The sequence below is a fragment of the Epithele typhae genome (genome assembly GCF_022376455.1).
Source record: "Epithele typhae strain CBS 203.58 chromosome Unknown BXZ73scaffold_93, whole genome shotgun sequence".
NCBI classification, from domain to species: Eukaryota; Fungi; Basidiomycota; class Agaricomycetes; order Polyporales; family Epitheliaceae; genus Epithele; species Epithele typhae.
In genome coordinates this window covers 46,526-64,578 of record NW_025954284.1, presented here as the reverse complement: position 1 = coordinate 64,578, position 18,053 = coordinate 46,526, and the positions used below count along the sequence as shown (strand labels likewise).

Below are 18,053 nucleotides of genomic sequence, written 5' to 3'. Positions count from 1 at the left end.
CCATCCTACCGCGTATCCACAACAGCACCCATGTCGTTTTTGCCCACTGAGCTTCAATAATCAGATATCCGTCTATGCCATAGGATGCATATAACCCTCGGTGACGACACCACTCCAGAGCATCTAATCGTCCCCATCATGGCAACCCCAACCCCTCCTCCTCCTCCTGTTCCTCCTCCTCCTCCTCCTCCCCCCGCCGAAGTTGTAAGGCTCTCTCCCCGACCGTTTCTTCGACTGACGTCTTATTGTACTGCCGTAGCTCCACCCCGAGGACTTTGTCGATAAAGGCATACTCTTTACTAGTGGGTCCATGCCCTGGGTCAATGGCTCGGCTCTTGACGACCTTGCGGAAGTGAGTTGTCATTCCGTTTTAGCGCTTTCTCCGAACTAATCTTCCCGGGCATGCAGATTCGCGCGCTCTCGCAGGGCACGCTTGCCAGTGTCGTATGGGAGACGGAAACCATTTTCTACACGAAGGAGAGCGACGGTCTCTGGCGTCTGAAACAAACCGTGGCAGACATCCTCCAAGACGGCACGGTGTGGTCATTCTCCCAATGGCTTCCGAGTCGAAATCTAATCCGAGATGTCGTTTGGCAGACACTCATCCCGTACTCTGAATACCACGGGAGCCCTCCTCCTGCCAACGCCGAGGACGTCGAGTTCAACGTCAGCCTCGCGAAGGCTGCCAAGGGGGACGTTAGTGACCCAAACATCTCAGCGTTCTCTTTTCTCGACGACATCCAAAACCGGGACCGTGACCATAAAATCTCCGTGCGCTTTGGTGTGCGTACATCATTTCCCCCCCTGCTGAGTACTTCCAGCTCATGTGTTTGATCAAAGATCGAGGGCTTCGATGAGAAGGACGATCGAGGCCAGCGGTTTGCTCGTCGTAAAAATGCGCCGCAGTCGTTGACTCGCTCGGCGCTCGCGAAGCTCATTTGCGAGTGCTTCGAAGTGCATGCCGTGAGCACCGTCTTTACTGTGGAATCCTACCTTCAGCGTCTGACACACCAAGTTGTAGGCCAAACTCGACTACAAGCTTTGCATCGAAGGCCGGGAGATCAGCCTTCATGCGGACAACATCGTACTTGTCCGCGTGAAGTGGGTGACTAAGGGGAGCATCCAGCCAGTTCTGCACTTCCGTGACTACTGCCCGTCTTGACCCGGTGCAGTGCCCAACACCGCACACTAATATCGTTCATTGTCTCCGCTGACCTTGTGCACTGTGTGCACTCAGTGTCTAGTATTATATCTACAATCGCTGGCACGTTGTTACGAGCACGTGTGCTGTACACACCGTGCATCTCGGCCCGTCACCAGTGTCATATATTATCTCTGTTAACCCCTTCATCACTGTCGGAAACGTGCACATCGCAGTCCTGCATCTGGACTATGTCGTCATCTATACAAGAAGGCTACAATATCAGAACAAGAGTCTTTCAGTGTTACATTAGAGGTACATTATATACGCGTCGGCGAGAGCCGTCAGAAGATGAACTTCAGGTTTGTATCCTGAAAAAAAGCGCAGTAAGTGGCTAATCGAAGGCGCGCGAGACTGCCACACGTACGATCCTGTGGGAGCTAGAGAGTTGTGGCAGTTGACTATACTTCCTCTTCAGGATTTCGCGGACTGAGCGCAAGAGCTCCTGATAGGTCTGGTTCGGGCTGTCGCGCATGGAGGAAATGAAAGCCTGTTCGAATGAGTGAGTGCTTGGAATTCGACAGGAGAAGCGAACCTCGAACGTACATGGCTCATCGCCCCAGTGGCCACTCCGTTCTCGTACGTATCAGCGCTCGTCTGCGAGTCCTTGCACCCACTCCAGGAGATCTGAAGGCGGTGAACGCTTTGAGCATCATCAATTAGTGAACGTAACGACAAACGTACGACGTCCGCAGGCGTTGACTTGTAGTCGAACCACTTCGCCGTCACTTGACTTCCCTTCGTCCGACCGTCCGTTGAGTACTGTGTCACACCAGAAGTGAGCGAGTGCGTTTCAGCTCAGTGGTATCTCAACGAACCAGGTAAGGGAGGTCTGAAGTGCGTAGAAAGTCAGGTCAAAGACCAAGCAGGCCCTCTCGGAACGCTCACCAAGTACGGATCCCGAATGGCAAGACTGTCCGAAATCAGCGATGTACGTAAGCGTCAAGGTCCTTCGGACCGACTCACATCAAAAAGAGCCTGTGGGATTGAGAAGGCCATGAGACGGCCGGCTCAATGATCGCATGGCGCCTCAACTCACAGTCAATCGACACCCTGTCGGAAGCTTCTTCACCTGAAACCGTGTCAGTTCTTGCTTACGGCGCAGCTTCACCAGAAACGTACCATGACAGCGTGCAAGAGCTGCGGGATGACGGTCGATCAGCAAGTACACAAGCCATGACGAGTCTGAACCCACATCGTCGCTTATGTGACCGGCCTGTTTATAGTCGACCGGGAAGATCACTGGGGCCCGTCGTCAGCAACGTCGCACGCCCCACGACTCAACCCGCACTCGCCTTCGTCCATTCCGTCGATCTCGTCTCCGTTACGATCTTGTACTTGGGATCCGTGTCCCGAGTCTGAGGGGAAGACGCTGTGAGCGACGAGCGACGCAGACGCCCGCACGACCGAGCTCACAGTGGAAAAACAAGGAGTCGTTGCAGCACGCGCCCTTCACGAGCCAGCGCATCGCGTCGAGCATGTTCGCACGCGTGGGCTGCTCGCGCGGGTTCGGGGAGTCGTCGGTGAGGATGACGATGTCCTCCTTCTTGTACCCTCGGTCTGGGGGAGCGTCTTTCAGACACCGACGAGCCACGCACTGCAAGAGAGACTCACGGGAGAGGAAGCGCCGGACGTTCTTTGCGTCGTTGACGCACCCCAGCAATTCGTTCTCTTGGCCCTTGTAGTTGATGCCGATCTGTGTCAAGTCGGTATCAGCAAGCGTGTGTGGGTGGATGCCGAACGTGACGTGCACAAAGCGCCTTTCTGTGACCTGTGCACTTGGAGTACTGGAAAAGGTGGTGGCGGCCCTCTCCCGACGACGACAGAGGCTGCAGCTGCTGCGGCCGGCTAATCTCTGAATTGCACGCAGCGCGAAATCAGCATCCAAGAGCCCCAGTAGCGAGACAGAGACCTACTGTGCGGCTTCGACGAGCTGCTCGCATGCGGAACCTGAGCCGGTCGCGCGACGTGGGTGACGGTGACATGCGGAGGCCTCGGAGAGTGGCCGCTGCTGTGCACATGCACGACTTGCGAGTGCGAGTGCCGACGGCTCGTGCGGATATGGACTGCTCGCTCGACCGTCGGGCCACGGGGCATGCTAGTGTGGTCGGATCTTGTCGACGCCCAAGGTCTGGCGACCGAGGGAAGGGCGTCAGCCCTCAGTCGAACGCTGCGGAGCTAGAAGGAGAAGGACACGCACCCCGCGCCGTCCACAAATCTGATGAGACGTCAGCACGGCCTGATCGCGGGCGCGCAAAGGGGGACGTAGAGACTCACGAGCGGTGGCTGCTGGGAGCGTACGTGCTCGGGGCGTACCCGGGTGCAAAGTCGCCTGCAGCGCCGATGGGCATGAATGGCTGGGCGAAAGGCGGGGCGGAGACGGCGAAGCCGCCGGGGCTGAAGAACGTAAGCGCGCACATGAGCGAGGAGCGAGCAGGGGCGGGAAAAGAGACTTCACCCTGGAGCGTACGACCTGAAGTTATACGGGTTAGAAATGCAGAGGGAGAAGCACTTGGTCCGGGCTTGATCGGATTCGGGCGGGACTCACGGGGACGCACTGGGCATAGAAATGGCGCGGGACTGCTGCTGCTGCGGATATTGAGGAGGGCTGGCACCTCCGCTGAGATCCCACATCATCGTGCTTCAATGGAAGGGAAGAGTACTGGGCTCAGTAGGAGTTGGCGTAGAGCGAGACGGAGGTGTATATGGATGGCACCGCCCGCAGGGCTGAGAAGGCTTATAAGGTGCAGCCCGGCGTTTCAGCGGACCTCTGCAGCTGACGGGTGTGGGGAAGCGCGCCGCGGGGGTCTTGGCGGGGACGAAGATGCCGACACAGGTGACTCGGGAGCCCGAAACGTTGACTGTCTGGCCTCTGTGTCGGTGCTGCCGACCACAAGGCAGTTCGGCCGATACACCTCGGAATGGAGAGAACGGGACACGTGCTTCAGTCCCGCTCACTCTTGAAACCATATTGACAAGCGTGTTTCATGCAGGGAGCGGTGTAAGCGTATGCAAACTTTCAGAGAAAAAGATGATTGCATACCCTTTGCAGTTGGTGGTCTTAGTGAGTACTTACTGGTGATCGTCGTCAGAAATGAAATAGCAGAGCGCTCGTGGGGACGGAATTACATCTTTTATTGATGACTTCCGGAATTGAAGAAACGCCGGACCAAAGTCATCACCAAGGGCGGAAATATCTTCCAAGCACTTCGCACTGCTCCGGGAGAAACGGAACCGGGCCACAGATTTACACCAGACTCATGAGGACTTCGATGCGTCAAGCTCTTCAAGTCTTCCTCGGCGCCAAGGCTGAGGAGGTCAGAACTCTTTAAGCTGTCTCCCGTTGAGGAGCATCCAACAATATAGTCACCGAGAAGATCCACCAGTGCGAGAGTGAAAGTAGGCGATGTCCAGGATGTCGATGAAGTTCAGGAATACTTAAGTCAGAGTTCGTCACGTCGGAGGTCACGCGCGCGCTCTGCAAACGACGGCGTGACAGTCCCAGGCCTAGTGTCACATTATCAAAAGATGTGACAGCTTTTCAAGCAACCCTTCAACTTCTGCTGCACCTCCTGCTTTCCGAACCTGCCGCCCCATCTAGTCTTCCTCTGAGGCAACCTTTCTATCAAAGCGCCCCATCCGTGCACCCCTCACTCCCACCTGCCATGGCCCACCCACCAAAACACGCCGCCGCAGAGTCCAGCGACGACTCCGACGCCCCCGAAGCCGTCTCCTTCGGCTCGTCCAAGAAAGCCGCGCGCGGCGAGCAGGCCGCGGTGCAGACCTTCCGCGACGCGCAGAAGCGGAAGACGAAAGAGAAGAACCGTGCGCTCGACGCGAACCTCAAGGCGCGCGCGCAGGGCCAGGCTGCGCGAAAGATCGAGGATGGAGGCAGGGCGGCTAAGAAGCCGCGAGTGGAGGAGGTCGTAGATGGGAGCGAGGAAGACGAGCGCGGGGAGGAGGCTGGGGAGGACGACGACGAGAGTGGAGACCAGGACGAGGGGGGTGGGCCGAGCCGGAAGGATCTCGAGGCGCGGATGGCGCGCGCGATGCTGGATGCGGAAGAGGAGGAGGACGAAGACCTATCAGGCGACGATCCGGAGCGCCTGGATGAAGATGACGGCTCTGGGCTCTCTGGTGAAGAAGACGCAGAGCTCGATGATCCAGAGGAAGACAGCGAGGACGAAGAGCTCGCACCCGCGAAAAGCAACTACCTCCCCGAGCACCTGTTCTCGGCACTACACACAAAGCCCAAAAACACAAAAATCGTCTTCTCCGACGACACCCCCGCCCGACCACCACCATCTCAGTCGAAGAAACGGAAGCGGTCGAAAAGCGTGAAGGACATCGTCGTCGGGTACGTTTCCGTCCCTCTTTTTTGCGCGCGAATCCTCACCTGTCCTCAGGTCCCGTGTCATCCGCACGCTCCCCAAGCCCACCGACCTCGCGACCCCGGCGGGAGCAAAGGGGCTTGCGCGTACACGAAAAGCCGAGACATTCGTGAAGAAGAGCCTCAACCTGAAAGGAGACCCCGCAAAGTCCAAAATCAAAGGCTACACGCGACGACCGGGTACGTCTGTTCTATCGCGGCCGCACTCTGTGCTCACCCTTCCACAGCGAATCTCGGCGTGATGAAGAGGAACGGCCCAGCGGCCGGTTTCGTTCGCAACGCGTAGTAGCCTACTCGCCGGTATACAGTACATGTGCTGCTCACGGGAACGAGACCTTGTGCGCCTTGGCCGCGATCTCCGCAAGGTATATCGCCGTCTCCGCCATGATCACGACGCGCCCGTCCCCAGCGAAGACGAGGTTGGCGGAGAGCGTGCCGAGGAAGAACTTGCCGAGCAGCGTCCCGTCCGGGGCCCAGACCTGCGCGCCGTCGCCGCAGCCGGCGTAGAGGTTGCCGGCGGCGTCGACCTGGCCGCCGTCGGCGATGCCGGTGTCGACGAACGCGAACACGCGGCGGTTCGTGAACGCGTGCGTCTTCCGGTCGACGTCGAACGCGTAGCTGTCGTGTGGTGCTCGTCAGCGGGCACGCCCAGCTGCTGGCGCGAGCGGGGGACTCACATGGTCGCGGGTTCAGTCTGGTTGCTACCCAGGAACCCACCGGTCGCCCCAGTGTCCGTCCTGTGGGGGGTCAGCATCAGCTTGGAGAGAGCGGCGGGCGACTCACACGTAGGCGACGGAGCCGTCGGGGCTGAAGATGATCCCGTTGCACTTGTCGAAGCCGTCGGCGACGACGCGCACCGCGCTCGTGTCGGGGTCGAAGCGGTACACCTGGTTCGGCATCAACGGTGCAGGGCGGAAGTGGTTCAAGAACCCGTAACTGCAGCGCCATCTCAGCTAATCTCTGGCCAGACTTCGCGGGGAACCCACGCACGTGACGTCCGTGAAGAACAGCTTGTTCGTCCCGGGAAGGACCTTGATATCGTTGAGGGAGTTGAACTGCCGGCCGAAGAAGTTGTCGAGCAGGACCGTGGTGTTGTGCGGGGGCGTGGGGTTGACGAGCGCAATCGACGGCGGACGCGGGCCGCGTCCGGAGGTTATGAGCACGAGCTGCCCGTCGAAGGGTCCCGTGCCGCCGTTCGTCATCTGGATCGTGTCCGGGAGGTCCAGCTGCGCGCACGATCCGGTGAGCCCCGCCCACACTCACGGCCATGCGCGCGACGCACCTTCGTGACGCTCACGTTCACCGGCGCGGCGCCGGGGCCCGCGGCCTTGATCGCGGTGGCGACCTCGGCGAGCGAGATCTTGGACACCTGGCTGTTGTGGTCGATGTCGCTCATTCCGAGTGCGCCGCCGTCGTTGCTCGCGAAGAACACCTCGTCCGTAGCCGGGTCCCAGATCGGGGCCTCGTGCGCGAAGGCGAACGTCGGGTTCGCGGTCACGGCGCGCAGGGTCGGGCTGGGTCCGAGGATCTTGAGGAAGTCCTGGTGGAAGACTTGGAAGAAGGGCGGGGTGGTGTTGGTCGGGTTGAAGAGCTGGCCGAAGGCGTTGGTGCGGAACGTGGCGTTGGCCCCGAGCACTGCGAACGAGTGCGGGTCGACGAACTGCGGCGAGTCAGGGCTGGTCTGGAAACCGAAAGTTGGGACGGACGCACCACGGCCTGGGAGGGTAGCGCGGTGGGGTTTTGCACCGACGAAGGCTGCCCGGCGTACACCCACGCGGCGAGAGCAATTACTGCCGTGGCAACACTCGACATCGCAATCATCGTGGTCGTTCCCCTTTGCTCGGGGGTCAAGGAGCTGCGGGGTGCGGGGCTCCTTTCGTGGCTCTGAGGGGTTTTATGGGTGTCCGCTGCATTTCGACCTGGTGGCTCATGCCATCATCAGACCTCTTCCCGTGTTCGTTTCTCTCAACACGGAGAGTGGGGCTCACGGCGGGACTTTTTATCGGGTCCCATGACGCTGACTGTTCGAGGCGAAGGATCTGCGGCGATGAATGCTCGAGTGAACTCTCACACTCACAGACACACCAGAATACTCCCACCTTTAAACCGAATGGCTTTTGGCGGTCACCAGACTTGATTTAAACAGCAAGCGGTGGAGGTCGGTTGCGAGCTGTGGGTGGCTAACGCTCACGCCCGTGACAGGCGATTGGTGTGCCGTGCACTCACCATGAACGTTTGAACGTTTGGCCGTCGGGACGCCCGCCTGGAAGTCGAGACCGAGTCGCAAAAGCTCCCAGGTGCACAGAGTCAGATGATCCGTCGGCGCTTCGGCGGGCAGGCGGGCCGCTGGAAGGACGCTGAAGGCGATTGACAATAAGCCGGTCTTCTTCCTCCCTCTCCCATCTTCCTCTTTTGTTCTCCTCGCCAGGGAACGCGCACCTCCCATCAAAGTCCATGTCGCACACAAAAGACCTTTGGCGCCCCCGACGCGAGCCATCGTCCTCATACCCAGTGAAAAGTCCGGTGAGCTAGATCGAATCAGAATGAGTCCGCGCGAATAAAGCGAGTGGATTCGAACCAAAATGATTCAGAGTGTACGTCAGATACTTTTTGGATATTTCCGACCGTGATTCGGACCTTACGTTGTTCCCACGAGTGCTAGTGATGCCTGTCTCATGCACATGCTTGTCAGCACGCCTGGGCACAATGCTGACCGCATTCTCCGGCGTCTATCGCTCGAGAACGCGCGTCGCGAGCTACTTGCTCTCATTCTACGTGCCGCCAGTCCATGCAATTGACTGCGCTCACTTTGCATGCATTCCAAACACACTCATGCTAGTTGAGGAGTTTGGAGAGAGAGAGAGAGGGTGCCGTCGGTGAAGGTGAAGGTGGACTGAGTTAAGACAGTCCTTGGATTACAGACTATTATGGACATATTTAGATCTGTGAATAGCATCATAACGGGACGGAGAGCATTGCCGCACACAGAGGTTTCCCCATCGTTGATGTGCAGCGGCAGGTCGTGGGGCGAAGATGAGTATTCTGAATTTTGCCACCTGGGTCCTGCACATGTCAATGCAGAGCGTGAACCACAGTGGTGTGCAGTCAACTCCGTGACAGAGCCAACAGGCGTGAGCGGATAAAACGGGCTCATGTAAGCGTGAAGCTCGGGAAATAGAATAGAGAAAGATGGAAGGGAGATCCGATGCGCCACGGGGAGAGCGAGCGCGAAGAGAGGCGGATCGATGGAACGCGTGGTGCGCGAAGTGGATGGTAGACGCGGCCCGCAGGAGAGACGAGATTGCGCACATGGGTGCTGGCGAAGACCAAAGACACGAAGACGAACGCGAGGGCGAGGGCAGAGTTGAGGGAGAGGACCGAGTCGAGGACGAGGACGTGGGCGTGGTCGAGATGAGATGGAGTGAGCACACCGCACGCGCGGATATGGCAAGGAAGTGAACTGGATAGGAACAAGTTCGGACCCGCGTCGCGCCGCGGGTGGTGCTCGGGTGCGCGCGCGGTGTAGACCGCGAGAGTGTTTGGAGGGGGCAACAGAGCGTCCGCGTGCGTTGGTCTTGACAAATAGGCCACCACGGTGGTCCTGTGGTAGGTGTGGGAGGTGGAATGGCCGAGGTGCGAGGCGAGATGGATGATGTCGGGGACGATGATGTACAGTCGACTCCGAGAGGAGTCAACAGAGATGAGAGCGATGGAGCGAGCTCGCGTGAGCGTAAGACACGGGATGTCGAGTAGAGGATGGAGGGAATAAGTACGACACGCCGCGAGAAGGGCGAGCGCGACGGGAGGATGAGTCGGGAGATCGTGCGAGCGTGAAGGGGACGAGACGTGGAAAGACGCGGGGGATGGACGAGGTCGCGCGCACGGGCGCTGACGAAGGCGGAGGCGAAGGTGGGATCGTGGGCAACAGCATGGACGAAGGCGTGAGCGTGGGCGAAGACGAGGTTGAAGGCGAAGACGAGGTCGAAGGTGAAGACGAGACGGAGTGAGCACACTGCACGCAAGATGAAAGCGGGGAAGTGAACTGTATAACACAGTCGAACCGGAGCCTAAATACATGCAGCGCACAGCGCAAGCAGGTAGCTACAAATCAAGGAACCGCAGAAGCCAAGAGATGAAAACATGCAAATCCGCAGCAGAAAAGGAAGTACTAAGACAAGTAACGTAGGGAACAGGAGCGCGAGTAGGTGCCATACATGTGCGAGGAGGTGGACCGAGGCAGAACGAGCCGAAATGGGGGACGCGCGAAGTGGAACAGGAGAGAGAAATAAACGTACAATATGATGCGCAAGGTGTCAGAACGAGGCCAGAACGAGTCGACGTGCTGTGGAGGATAAAGATCGAGTGCGCGCGGTGATGACCACGGGCAGGCGTGCACCACGCCGCGGTGTGTCCGTGAGTGTCGCGTCTGGACTGGGGTGCTGGAGCGTCAATCCTGGGGTACTCTTGGGCGGATCGCGACGGGTGCGCACGGTGGAATGGTTGAGATGCGCGAGGACGAGCGAGGGCGAGGTGGGTGGCTAGCGTAGCTGTACTTGACGAACACCTCGTGCAGCTTCAGCTCGTCACCGAGTGCCTTGACCTTCTCTGCCTCTGCGTTCGCTTTCTTGGCCTTGAGCGCCGCCGCACCGTCTTCATCCATCCCAGGCATATGGCGAGGAGGATGTGGACGAGGAGAAGGGGGAGCACGCAGTTGAGGGCGCAAGAAATACACAAATGGAGAAATACTTGCATGAACTTATCCTAGCATATAGCAGACACTTTAGGGGCTTTCAGGCGGTGTTCACATGGCCAGAGAGCAGCAGAGAATATAGAGGATTGCACTCGAGGCAGACTCGCAGGCGGCAGAGTTCTCTGCGCACGATTACGGGACACGCATTGTCACGTGATATGATTATCCCACGCCCAGTGGCGTGGCGCGCTTGCGCAAGTCTTCGCCCGCCACCTCTACTACCGCTAGCTGGCTCTCTCTCTCTCTCTCTCTCTCTCTCTCTCTCTCAAAGTCACTACATCAACAAGATACTCCTCATCTTAATTACCACTACCATGATGGAGACCTTCAAGAACGAGTGTTCTGATCTGAACATGTAAGCATTCCTTCGCTGTTCACAACCTCTGCGTGTTTGTACGTCTGCCCACTGACGTATCCCATCCTTGTTCTCGCAGCTGCACTATCCTCCCCCTCAACCTTCTGACAACGCCCAATCCCTCCCCGTGCGCTTGCAAGTTGTGAATACGCAACATCGGTGATGCAGGTGCCTTCTGCGGCCGCGCCTGTCATATCGTCCGGGATCCACGAAGTTGGCAACTCCCCCGCCGACCCCATGATCAGTGGCCAGCCGCCAGTGGTATGTGGCCTCGTCATCCGCGCTCTCGCCCGTGCCGCCTGCGATGACAGCACCTTCGTAGACCGTGACAATAAGCATCACGCTCTCCGTTGGCACGCCTATCCACGATAACTCACCGGCCTCCAGTGCCGTCATTTTGAAGAAAGTGGAAGTGCCCGCTCTTCTCATCATCGAAGACCATCTCATCACCGCTCAGTAAGTCCCTTGCACCGTCTGTGCAGGTATAGCACTGACATCGTCTTGAGGATGCTCCGCGTCAGCCCTGCCCAACGAGACCCCCGTCCCCCCTGGTGAACGCCGTACCTGCCCAAAAAATCGTGCGCACGACCCCCTCCGTCAACGTCCTAACTCCCAGAACGCTCAGGAGCGCGCCGAAGACAGCAGGCAACCAGTCGATGAGCGTGGGCATGGAGCACAGTGAGTATGCGACGTATGCGCGCTCGAGCTCTGACAGCGCACCACGCTACACGCGCGGGCCTTCACCGGAGTCAGCGTGCAGGGCGAGCCCGTCGCGCGCGTACAGCGACACGCCGATGAGGGCAGTCAACGCGAGCCCCACCACTGTGAGGCGGCGCGCGATCATGTGCACAGTCCGTGAGCGGGGACGTGACGGAGTACGCGTGGCTGTGGCAGAAGAACAAGGGGCGTCGAGGTCGACGAGGCTGGCGCGGGGCGAGCCGGGAGGGGTATGGAGCGCGTAGGTGGGTTGTGGAGGAGACAACGCATTTCATTGACATCGCGGCAGCTCGTCCGGGGGCCGGTGGCGAGGAGAGAGGGATGTGGGTAGCGATTAAGCTGGTGAGTGGGGTTTCGAGCGTGATGGGCGCGCGCATCGAGCTGAAGGCGGGTTTGCTTTGCACGAGGGAGCGGTTGTCGAAGAATCCCGGTAGGTCAAAGGAGCCTTTGATAGCCACTGGAAGTCTGAAGGCGTCCAACAAGATTGGTGAGCCGTGCCATTCAGCGAAGTGGGTCTGGAGATACATCACTGACTGCGATATTGCAGAGATGCAATGCCAAGGTCAAGGAGTTGGTAAGCTCGAAGTTTATATTCGTTTTTGCTCTCAAAACTGACTACATAGTAGGCTTGATATGTGTCTAGAGCTCGGGACTACGGTGATGCATGTGGAGCACTGCAGTGGTCGACAGTAGTACTTTTTAAAGTCCGTTTGAATTGTACTAGATTAGATTCCCGCAAGTGAAGCAATATATTTCATTCTGGTTCATCCTTTACTGTTCGATTTCGTCCGAATGACATTCGAGCGTGTTCGAGTGTCGTTCGATTTCGTTCACGTGGTATTCATTCGCGCTCACACACGCACGAGGCGCCGTTCTATCAATTTCATACCCATTTGATCGGATCACGATAGCGTTCAAGCTCGTTCAAACCCCATTTGAATCAAAATGAGCACGCGGGCATATACAGAACTATTTTGAATTCTCGCTTGCGGGTTCAATTCCGCTCGATCCAGCTCGCCGGACTTTTCACTGGGCCTCATAACCCGCGCCGTTCTGCGATGATGCTCGCGACGATCTATCACCGCCCTCTCACGACGCTCACGCTCTCAACCACAAAATGTCCCGGTCGTGCACTGCTACAGTCTCCTCGCAACGCCTCGCGCCTTCCCCGAGCTGGCCACAGCCTAGTACATTTAAACAGCTGACCCTCAAGCTTGACACCTCGTCTTGCGCTCTTCCACGCGGCTGGCCGCGCACCACGATGCCCGTCCCCATTCCACGACGGCCAGCCGCGCCCATCTCCCGTCTCCCTGTTGAGCTCCTCTCCACTATCTTCCTCCTCACCGCGCACACCCCGGACCAAGACACCGATGAGGAGGACCAGGGGAGCATCACCCCCTGCCTCTCGTTATCTTCCACCACGCCCGATGTCCTTGCCGCTGTCTGCAAACACTGGCGGGAGGTCGCGCTCGGGACACCGCGGCTTTGGACACGGATCTGCGTCACCATTGGCGACATCGTATACAGCCGGAGAGGCGAGGTCTTTGCGTCCGCCGCGCGATATGCCGCGCGGTCCAGCAAGTGCGCCCTCGATATCTTCATCGACGCGCGTGACCCCGAATGGGACTTTTCCGAACACGAGTGAGTACCTCTGCTTATCTGCGATTTCCCCCATCCTCAACAGGCCCGCGCACAGCACCAAGGGCGAGGTGATCAGCCCGTACATTGACGACCCGTACGACTACAAGCACCCCTTCCAGCCCGAGCACATGCGCCGCATCCTCAGCATCCTCCTCCCTCACGCCCGCCGCTTCCGCACCCTCGCCGTGCTCACCGACCGTTGGGAGGCGATGCACACCACGCTCGACTGCCTCAGCATGGAACCCGCGGCGCTCGTCTCTGGCTCCCGCCCGCTCCCTCCATCGCTCCCCCTGCTCGAGTCCCTCGTGCTCATGCGCTGCAACGAGTTCGTCAGCTACCACCCCGACTTCACCCCCGCCGGCCGCCAAGACGCCCCACTGCCCTTCAGCGCGCTCCTCCGCCAGCGCGGCCCTGCCCCCGTCCTCCCCCGCCTCAAAACGCTCGTCCTCTCCGGCGTGCACACCCAGTGGGCCCTCCTCCCGCACCTGCTCCCACCCCCATGCCCAGCCGCCTCCACTGGCCTCGAGACCCTCGAGCTCTCCTACCACAGCGCCTCGGTCCGCCCGACCGAGCGCGAGCTCCGTGCGCTCCTCACCCGCTGCTCCGCACACCTCACCGCCCTCACTGTGCGCGTCTCGGGTCCGCGCCCCTCCGCCTGCGCATCCCCGCTCCCGCTCCCGCCCGTCGCGCTCCCCGCCCTCGCCACGCTCACGCTCGGCTACGACGACGCCCACGCCGCGGCCGTGCTCGTTTCCGCCCTCCACGCCCCACACGCGACCGCGCTCGCGCTGGAAGACGCGTCGTGCCCCGCGCGCGAGGACGCGGAGGACGCGGAACCGCTGCTCGACGCGCTCGCGCGCGTCGCTGGGCGGGCGTTCCCGGCGGTGCGCGCGCTCGCGATGCGCCAGGTGGACGCGCCGGCGGAGGCGTTCGAGGCGCTGTACGGGGCGCTGCCCGCGCTGCGTGCGCTCGCGGTGGAAGACATGTTCCTCCTGGGAGGGGCGGGGCTCGCGCGGGAGGTCGAGGTCGCGTTCGCGCCGCCCGCGCCGCCCTCTTTGCCCTCTGGCAGGATGGCGACCTGAGATGTGGACATTTGTTTGAACTTTGAAGCGACTCGACTCGAGCCTTCTGGGACCGCTCTTCCTTTCGATATTCGTCTTGGTCTTCGTTGCTATGTAGCCCTACGCCTGTACATTGTATCGCCTCTTTCCCAGCTCGCGCGCTGTGGCATGTATCCAGTATGTTGGTTTCCTCAATCCGGATTTGAGATCCTTGTTCTATGCCTTCTACGACCGACCTACTCGACGCAGCGGCCCCCACCAAGAGACTTAAGTAGTTAGGCACCCGATATGGCGCCTCACTTGAGGTCGTCAAAAGCCTCTACCTCGACGCTGCAGTGGTACCCACAGGTATGTACGCGGCTGACACGTTCCTCCGCCCCGACGGAACGTCGGACCGTCGGTGGCAAGCGTTGAAAGTTAACGCTCGACGACTTCCTCCTTCGCTACCCCCACGAACGCATAACGCTCGAGTACCTACGGACTATCCAAAGCCGCTGCTCTCGACCACGTCTTCGCGTACATCGACGCCACAGACCGGCTGTCGCTCTTCCGACCACGTCCAACCACGCTTTCGTAGCCGCGCGCTGTGTGTACGGCGCCCCGCCGCCGCTCCCCGCGCGACCCACGAACGGTCTCTTCCTCTTCCTCTTGACTCTATCTGTATCGTGATCTCCCGTGCGCACACCCCGTTCCACATCCGCTTGCCCTCCCTCCTTACTTCCCGCACTCTCCTCCTCCTCCTCCCGCTGCTCAGCTTTGCGAGTCGGACGCGACCTCCTCGCTCAAGGGTACGATGTACGTGGCACGGCGTAGGCACCCTCTCGAGGCCGTCTGCCCGAGTGATCATGTGGACTAGGGCAGATGGATAGCGGAGAGAGAGGGAGCGGCCCAGGAGTTGCTGGCCAGCAACCCAAGCGTCGTACATACTCTAATCCCGGGCCACTGAAGGTAACGTCGCGCACCCGTTCGCGTCACTCTTGCTACACCTCATCCAGCCCTACTCTACTGATACTCACATCATATCGTTCGTACGTTGGCTTCTCCCCCTGGCCCGCCTGGCCCTCCAAGAAGGGCGTATGCCCCATATGTATATATCTCGCCATCTCTCTCTCTCTCTCTCTCTCTCTCTCGCCAGACCTCGCATGATCTATGCATTACCTGTATGTACTTACAGCATCCCATAAGGCTCGGCCCTTGAGGGCGTTAAACGGGAATAAAACAAACAAAACGTAGCACACAAAACCCCTGTTGCGACTGGGCACCCCCGTAGGAACCCAGAAGTATTTCCGAGCCGGTCATTAGTAGTAGGTCGTACTTGCAACGTACGCAGAACACGTCGTACTCGAAGCTGCGCAAGCGTCGTGAATGTGGGGGTATCACGACCGTTGTATCAGGACTAGCCTACACCAACGAGGTCTTGCATAATGGCATCTGCGTTACCAAACGTGCTCGGTGAAGACGAGGAGGCGCACGATGCGATGCGACGGTGGGTAGGTAGTGGGGGAGGAGACTGTGGGGTGGGGAAGTCTGTACGTAGGAGAGGGTAAGGAGCGACAGCGGTTGAGTAGGAGGAGGGTATAAAGTAGGCGGAAACGCGGCACTCGAACAACTGCGACGACTAGCTAAGCAGTAATGATGCGACATAGGGGAAGAGTCAAAGTCTGGGCCCAACACAAGAAAAGACATATACCACGGCGACCGGACGGGGGCGTAACACGCATGAGGGGGGAGGACGAAACGGAGTGCGTACGACGTTACAGCCGGTGTCCGGGCACGGCCCAGAAGATCATCGTCAGCGCGACGGAGACGGCGGCGACGAGCACGGAGACCCATATCGCGCGCCCGAGGAGGAGCTTCTTGACGTACGCCTCGCGGATGTGCAGCGTGCGGAAGGGCGTGGACTCGGACTGGCCGAAGAAGACGAGGATCGGGTCGAGCTCGTACTGGTGCGAGATGAGGAATAGAACGGCGAGCGTGTACGGTATGAAGAGCTGGGGGAGGGTGTCAGTGGAGCACCGAGGGCCGACGGGTGAGAACTCACGAAGAAACGCTTGGACTTGGGCTGGACGTCGAGGAAGATGAGGGAGAAACCGGCGGCGAGGCCGATCCAGAGCGTGACGAGGCCGGCGACGAGGCGGACGAGGGCGGAGACGGGGGTGAGGTTCCCGAACGCCTTTGCGCGGAGGAAGCGCGGGAAGGCGTCCTGCTCCATCGCACGGTAGCAGTACTCCTTCTGGGAGTGGAACATGTCCGGGATCTGGGCCATGATGGCGACCTCGCTCTGCGACTTGGGCTCGTGGGTGCTCGAGAGAGGGAAGGAGTGGATGCGCAGCGCGGGCGGGAGGTAGATCTCGTGGTTCTCGTTCGAGCCGGGCGCGGTACCGGCGGGGGAGAGGTAGCGGTAGTAGATGCGCTCCGCGGATGCGACGAGGTCCTGGCGGGTGATCGCCTGGGAGCGGGGGATGATGGTCGGGGCGCGGGAGGCGCGTTTGAAGAGGGTCGGGGTCCGGCCGGAGAGCGAGAACGGGGTCGTGGACCGTGGAGGCTCCGTCGTGCCGACAGCAGTGACCCCTGGGGAGACAGAGGTAATGCGGGGGCTGGGGCTGCGAGCGGCCTTCTCGTCGCCCAGGTTGAGCCTGTCGTGCTCGGACATCATCTCGCCCGTGCTCGCCGTGCTCCTCTTCGTGCCCGTCTGCGGATTGAGACCAACGACGGTACCGTAGATGGAGCCCCGTCTCCGTGCATAGTCCCAGTACTCCGGCCAATCCTCCCGGATCGCACGCCCCGACTTGCGAACGTCTTTGAAATATGCGCGGCAGAGGTTCTCATGCTGCTGAACGTCGAGCCAGAAGTCTAGTATGTCTTCCGCGCCTTCACGCTGGAGAAAAAGACTGCAGGGGGTCAGCGTGCGGAGAGTGGGAAAGCAGCCTGGCAACGGACTAGAACATGAAGAGATCGACTGGTGGGCGTGTGCGGCGGGAGAGAACTTCGGTGAATGTGGGGAGGCGGTTCTTGCGGTCCTTGGCCCAGTCATCTTGACGGCGTTGCTCGTCGTCCATCGCGGTGAGGTCGCAGGAGGCGACAGTGAGGAAGAGGGGGAAGGAAAGGCGCCAGCCGCCGCGAACAACGCCGTTGTCGCGTTCAACGCGCCACAATTTCTCAGGGTAACGGACTTATCGGCCGTTTTGGGATACTTGTCCCACACTTATCCAACCTTCAAATATATGTAATCTCTTCCTTCTCGAAATGCAGCACAGACTTGGCAACTTATGAAAGGAGCCCCGAGCCCCTCGACCCCCAACCACCGTGTCTTGCCCTCTCGATCTTGCTCGCGCCGCCATTCTCCCCCTCGTGTTCGCCTGCACCGCCCATTTCGTCCACACAAATCCGCGCTCTCCACACCGTTGTCACCCACCGCCGTCCCCTTAACATCCCGACTTGATCCCGACAGCAACGTTCTCGACATGGAGATTGGAGTCTCGGATCCGCGGCGATGTGCCGTGGGCCCGCTCTTGCCCGGTGAATCTGTCCCGTCCCTCTGCTCTTTGTCTCGCCCACCCCCTACCCAGGTCCCGACTGCGTGCCTCCCCGTCGTGAGCACATCCGAATGGACGTGCTGTGCATGTCCGCTTGACCAGAGCGGTCATGGCACGCGCCCCGCCATTGCTGCCACAAATTCTTCCTCACCCTCCAGAATATTCTCATCCTCCTCAATATTGTGCACTACATCCCCCGCCGTCTCTCACGAGCATCCCGGCCTGCGCGCCCGCGGTCGTGCCCCCCGGCGCGCTCGCGGCGTGCCAGCTCGCGACGCCCCCCCTCTGCCGCAGCTCCGGCAGAACGACCGCGCGCGGAGCACCAGCCAGCTCTCCACGTTCGCGTTCGCTGGCTACATCGCCCGCCTCTTCACCAGCACGGCCGAGGTCGGGAACCCGTGC

The 18,053-nt window shown here is 59.9% G+C and overlaps 8 protein-coding genes across 8 annotated transcripts; 4 read left to right on the top strand and 4 right to left on the bottom strand.

Annotated features, from left to right (window-relative positions):
* Window positions 1-138: 138 nt before the first annotated feature.
* On the top strand, window positions 139-1,162 carry BXZ73DRAFT_106866 (uncharacterized protein; the record flags this gene model as incomplete). Its single annotated transcript, XM_048016751.1, has 6 exons — window positions 139-204; window positions 260-352; window positions 409-537; window positions 598-783; window positions 841-963; window positions 1,022-1,162. The coding sequence occupies 6 exons, from the start codon at window positions 139-141 to the stop codon at window positions 1,160-1,162; spliced, it is 738 nt and encodes a 245-aa protein (XP_047872300.1).
* Window positions 1,163-1,485: 323 nt separating this feature from the next.
* On the bottom strand, window positions 1,486-3,838 carry BXZ73DRAFT_106865 (caspase domain-containing protein; the record flags this gene model as incomplete). Its single annotated transcript, XM_048016750.1, has 18 exons — window positions 1,486-1,512; window positions 1,569-1,691; window positions 1,748-1,828; window positions 1,886-1,963; window positions 2,020-2,033; window positions 2,090-2,114; window positions 2,168-2,179; window positions 2,241-2,273; window positions 2,324-2,341; window positions 2,397-2,443; window positions 2,479-2,559; window positions 2,618-2,761; window positions 2,816-2,897; window positions 2,944-3,056; window positions 3,118-3,332; window positions 3,402-3,419; window positions 3,479-3,674; window positions 3,760-3,838. 18 exons carry the CDS (start codon window positions 3,836-3,838, stop codon window positions 1,486-1,488), a joined length of 1,386 nt encoding a protein of 461 aa, XP_047872299.1.
* Window positions 3,839-4,866: 1,028 nt separating this feature from the next.
* BXZ73DRAFT_106864 (uncharacterized protein) lies at window positions 4,867-5,877 on the top strand (the record flags this gene model as incomplete). Its single annotated transcript, XM_048016749.1, has 3 exons — window positions 4,867-5,558; window positions 5,608-5,771; window positions 5,819-5,877. 3 exons carry the CDS (start codon window positions 4,867-4,869, stop codon window positions 5,875-5,877), a joined length of 915 nt encoding a protein of 304 aa, XP_047872298.1.
* Window positions 5,878-5,911: 34 nt separating this feature from the next.
* On the bottom strand, window positions 5,912-7,412 carry BXZ73DRAFT_106863 (D-lactonohydrolase-like protein; the record flags this gene model as incomplete). Its single annotated transcript, XM_048016748.1, has 6 exons — window positions 5,912-6,209; window positions 6,269-6,328; window positions 6,375-6,527; window positions 6,582-6,817; window positions 6,874-7,251; window positions 7,302-7,412. The coding sequence occupies 6 exons, from the start codon at window positions 7,410-7,412 to the stop codon at window positions 5,912-5,914; spliced, it is 1,236 nt and encodes a 411-aa protein (XP_047872297.1).
* A 1,329-nt stretch (window positions 7,413-8,741) lies between these two features.
* On the bottom strand, window positions 8,742-10,260 carry BXZ73DRAFT_106862 (uncharacterized protein; the record flags this gene model as incomplete). Its single annotated transcript, XM_048016747.1, has 2 exons — window positions 8,742-9,270; window positions 10,082-10,260. 2 exons carry the CDS (start codon window positions 10,258-10,260, stop codon window positions 8,742-8,744), a joined length of 708 nt encoding a protein of 235 aa, XP_047872296.1.
* Window positions 10,261-10,655: 395 nt separating this feature from the next.
* Window positions 10,656-12,074, top strand: BXZ73DRAFT_81859 (uncharacterized protein; the record flags this gene model as incomplete). Its single annotated transcript, XM_048023591.1, has 8 exons — window positions 10,656-10,696; window positions 10,837-10,957; window positions 11,019-11,152; window positions 11,313-11,520; window positions 11,549-11,654; window positions 11,703-11,755; window positions 11,961-11,987; window positions 12,057-12,074. 8 exons carry the CDS (start codon window positions 10,656-10,658, stop codon window positions 12,072-12,074), a joined length of 708 nt encoding a protein of 235 aa, XP_047872295.1.
* Window positions 12,075-12,674: 600 nt separating this feature from the next.
* Window positions 12,675-14,136, top strand: BXZ73DRAFT_55393 (uncharacterized protein; the record flags this gene model as incomplete). Its single annotated transcript, XM_048021339.1, has 2 exons — window positions 12,675-13,054; window positions 13,131-14,136. 2 exons carry the CDS (start codon window positions 12,675-12,677, stop codon window positions 14,134-14,136), a joined length of 1,386 nt encoding a protein of 461 aa, XP_047872294.1.
* A 1,733-nt stretch (window positions 14,137-15,869) lies between these two features.
* BXZ73DRAFT_55411 (RGS domain-containing protein) lies at window positions 15,870-17,174 on the bottom strand (the record flags this gene model as incomplete). The annotated part of the gene is made up of 3 exons (XM_048021342.1): window positions 15,870-16,106; window positions 16,157-17,006; window positions 17,056-17,174. The coding sequence occupies 3 exons, from the start codon at window positions 17,172-17,174 to the stop codon at window positions 15,870-15,872; spliced, it is 1,206 nt and encodes a 401-aa protein (XP_047872293.1).
* Window positions 17,175-18,053: the final 879 nt, after the last annotated feature.